The sequence below is a fragment of the Condylura cristata genome, unplaced genomic scaffold (genome assembly GCF_000260355.1).
Source record: "Condylura cristata isolate star-nosed mole 26May11 unplaced genomic scaffold, ConCri1.0 scaffold00033, whole genome shotgun sequence".
NCBI lineage: Eukaryota > Metazoa > Chordata > Mammalia > Eulipotyphla > Talpidae > Condylura > Condylura cristata.
Genome location: NW_004567134.1, coordinates 14,342,109 through 14,345,534, shown reverse-complemented (window position 1 = coordinate 14,345,534; position 3,426 = coordinate 14,342,109). Strand labels below are relative to the sequence as shown.

Sequence of the window (3,426 nt, the reverse complement as noted above, 5' to 3'; positions counted from 1 at the left end):
GATTCTGCTTCATGATCACGTCTATCATTGTTCTCTTCATCTTCCTCCTTAACCATTTTCAGGTATTTACTGACTGAAATCTTCCTAGGTCACATGGCTACGAGAAACAGAGAAATAGAAAAGTTTCCTATTCCCTGTAGTATTTGATAAACTACTGTGAGTTCTTCCTTTATTCTTCCACTGCCTGTCTGGAAGAAGAGTTGCTAGAATTTGAACAGAACTCTGTGGCATTGGCCGTGGGCACCAGAGCCTCCTGGTTGACGCTGACAGCCTGCAGCTCTTGGTGAAACGCACGGGAGACAGGGCTGTGACAGGAATACTGCTCCCTGCGCTAGTCTCAATGACCATGGCTGCCATCTGTCCACCCTTCCGCCTTCCCGGGGTCAACCCCACCAGGAGCTCTGGCCTTTTGCCCCAACGCTGCCCCCTCCCCCCTCCAAAGGAAGCCAGAGGCAAGGAAGCCTGCTGGTAGCTCATTTAGGGCAGGCCCAGGAGGAGATGAGCAGCAGGTGGGGAGGCCAGACTGGCAGTGCTGGCTTAACCAGCCCTTTGCCAGGGACTTCGCTTTCTCTCCGGGCTGTCAGGATAATGCTGCGGCAGACGCCACGCCTGTCTGCGCTCAACTAAACGCAGAATCGAAACCAAGTCAAGAGTTAACGCTTTTAAGTTTTGGCTCCTTCCAAACTAACCCCTAAGAGAGATTCAACAGTTCATACATCACCTCCTAACTTAGGTAGTGTTTCCTCACCTATCCAACTTAAAGGGAAAAAAATCTCTGGGTATGTAAGAGATGCATGAGGATCCTCAAGGATCCTGCTCTAGCTCACGTTGAAGAGATGGTGCCTTCACGCATTGATAGGCCATGGGGTGCCTGTGTGCTCAGTGCCTCCTGTCATGGAGCTGAAATCCTACACATGTGGAAATTTCTATATCAGGGAATTAGCCTTTTTTTATTTAAAAAAAGATTTATTTATTTTTATGCCTACAGAACTGGGGTATAGGCCAGTGGTGTGTGTGTGTTGGGGGGTGGTGAGAGGATTCACCAGAGACAGTGGGGAGCAGAACAGGCAGACTGATGCAGTACACTGCTGAGGGGAGCAGTGGGTGGGTCAGGAGAGGTCTGCTGTGCCATGGGGGTCACCTCCAGGGCGGGGATCAAACTCATGCAGAAGTGGCTTTAGCTTCTTAGTGCTGCGCTTTAACCCGCTGCGCCACCACGGAGGGCCAACTTTCTTTTTAAATTGCTGTGTAGCCTATGTGTCTCGCCGCTAAGCATGCAGCTTCTGCCCAGCAGCAGAAGGTCCGGGGCGTTTCATGGTTCCACCTCTGCACTGGTCTCTGTTTTGGGGAGTTTTAGGTTAGTGTGGAGTGTGAGGTAGGGGCATGGATTCCTTTTCTCTCAGATGACAAACCAGGAGTCCTGACACCTTTCGCTCAGAAAACCCACTCATTCCCAGGGGTGAGTCTTTAGGGAGGCGGGGGTCTTCCGGGAGTCTGATGAACGTTCTGGGCTTTCACCCTGGAAAAGTGCACAGATGCAGATATTTTAGGTTAAAAAGTCTTAAGGGTTTAATTTCTTCCCTTTTGCAGGAAGTTTGTGTTTTTCAACATACCTCAGATCCAGTACAAAAACCCCTGGGTGCAGATCATGATGTTTAAGAACATGACGCCTTCACCCTTCCTGCGATTCTACTTGGGTGAGTCGGGCTGAGAGTTGGTCCCATCTGCACGGAGCTTGGTGACGCCCAGCGCTCTGCGCCTGGTGCTTGCACCCTGGCAGCAGGCTCGGGGAGTGGCCACCCTCTCCTGCTGCACCCCTCTACCCACTCTGCCTCCCACCTGCGGGAGCGCTAGGTGCCCTGCTTGTGCAGTCGCTCCGCCACGACCTCTAGTTTGCTTGGCCGATACTTTCCTTAAGTGCTCGGGACTTCTGAGCGCCTCGGCGCGGCACCCCTCGTCCAGGAAGCCTTCCCTCGCGTGGAGGCGTCCGTTCCCTCAGAGCCCTCTCTGCCCTCCAGCAGCGCGGGACCCCATGCAGCAGGCGCTGACCGAGTGGCCAGTTTAGGGGCTCAGAGCCCAGAGGGGCTTTGGGAGATTGGGCGCTGGCAGGGGACAGGGAGCCAGATGCCCTGAGGACGGCTGGGACACCGTAAGTGCCCTGGAGGAGAGGAAAAGTAGAGCGAGGGGGGTGAGTAGGGTAGAGCAGAAGGGGGTGAGGAGGACGGCGGCACACTTTTTACAGATTGGTGTGTGTGGTTTGCTTTATAAAAAACTCGGTTCATTTTTTGGATGCATAGTTGACCCTTGGCATTATTGCAGGTCTAGAGGACTTTACATTTACATTGCAAAGGCCCAGCACCAGGACGCCTGGCCCTCGCCTCAGTTAGGAATTGTCTTCTTAGTGGTGAGGACTGAAGGTTGATGCGGCACCTTTCACACGCCCTGCACAGCGCTGTGAGCTGGGACCCGCGGGCCATTAGCCTGCGACGCGCCCCATGTTGACTTGACAGCGGCTGGCTCCCCTCCAGTAAGCACTGGGCCTCTGTGCCGGCTGCGGAGTTCGGGGGTCCTGGAGTTGGCGTCTCCGCCTTCATGGTGCAGGTGCCGAGTACGGTTACGTGGGCAAGTTCCCTCTTGCTGCCTTCCGCCAGGGCAGCCACCAGTCAGACTTTTTGCACCAGGGATGAGCATTGCGTGTTTCACAAGGCCGTGTAAATGGGATCTCATAGTGCTTGTATTTGTGTCTGGTTTTCTCATGTGTTTGATGTCCGTGTTATAGATAAGTTTATTGCTTTTGATTGTTCGGTTGTATTCCCGTTTTAGGATAACATCAGGGTTACCTGTCCATTGACCTGTTGATGACCCTTCGGGGTTCTGTTAGCTGCTATGACAAAATGGGATAAAGAGAAGTGAGGTGGGCAGGAACGTCTTCAGATGGCGAAGCAGGTGTGACCTCCCAGAGCAAAGAGGGAGGAATGAGGTCACAACACCAGGTGCATCAGATGGTGATGCACCTTCTCGGGGATGCTCTCACTCTTCAGGGCAGAGATGGCCAGATGCGGGCCTGAAGCGGCTGGACTTGACTTTGTTGCTTTGGATCCCAAAGACCCAGCTGCTGGGCGGTCAGCCATCTGCTCCTCACAGGAGGGCCTTGCAGGAGGGTGAGTGGCAGGCTCCCCTGTTGCCAGGGCCATTTATTGTGTTCTAAGATAGGCCACAGCAGGACCTTGCTGCACAGTCATCTTTGTGGTCCTGGGCATGTGCCCTGGGGTGGCATTGCTGGGTCATAGAATAGGCACAGGATGTTCTTTTTGTTGAAGACTTATTTTTAAAAGATTTATTATTTAAGTACACAAGAACTGGGTTACAGGCCAGAAGCGCAGGGGGTCAGAGGATTCTCCAGAGACAGAGAGGGAAGCAGAACAG

The 3,426-nt window shown here is 53.3% G+C and overlaps 1 protein-coding gene across 1 annotated transcript in view; it reads left to right on the top strand.

Annotated features, from left to right (window-relative positions):
• Positions 1-1,573: 1,573 nt before the first annotated feature.
• The window catches only part of MRPS25 (mitochondrial ribosomal protein S25), a gene marked incomplete at its 5' end in the record, with an annotated part of 5,536 nt that continues 3,683 nt past the window's right edge, over positions 1,574-3,426 (top strand). The window contains one exon of the mRNA XM_012732155.1: positions 1,574-1,697. Coding sequence (XP_012587609.1) covers positions 1,574-1,697 — 124 coding nt within the window. The remainder of the gene's footprint in view (positions 1,698-3,426) is intronic.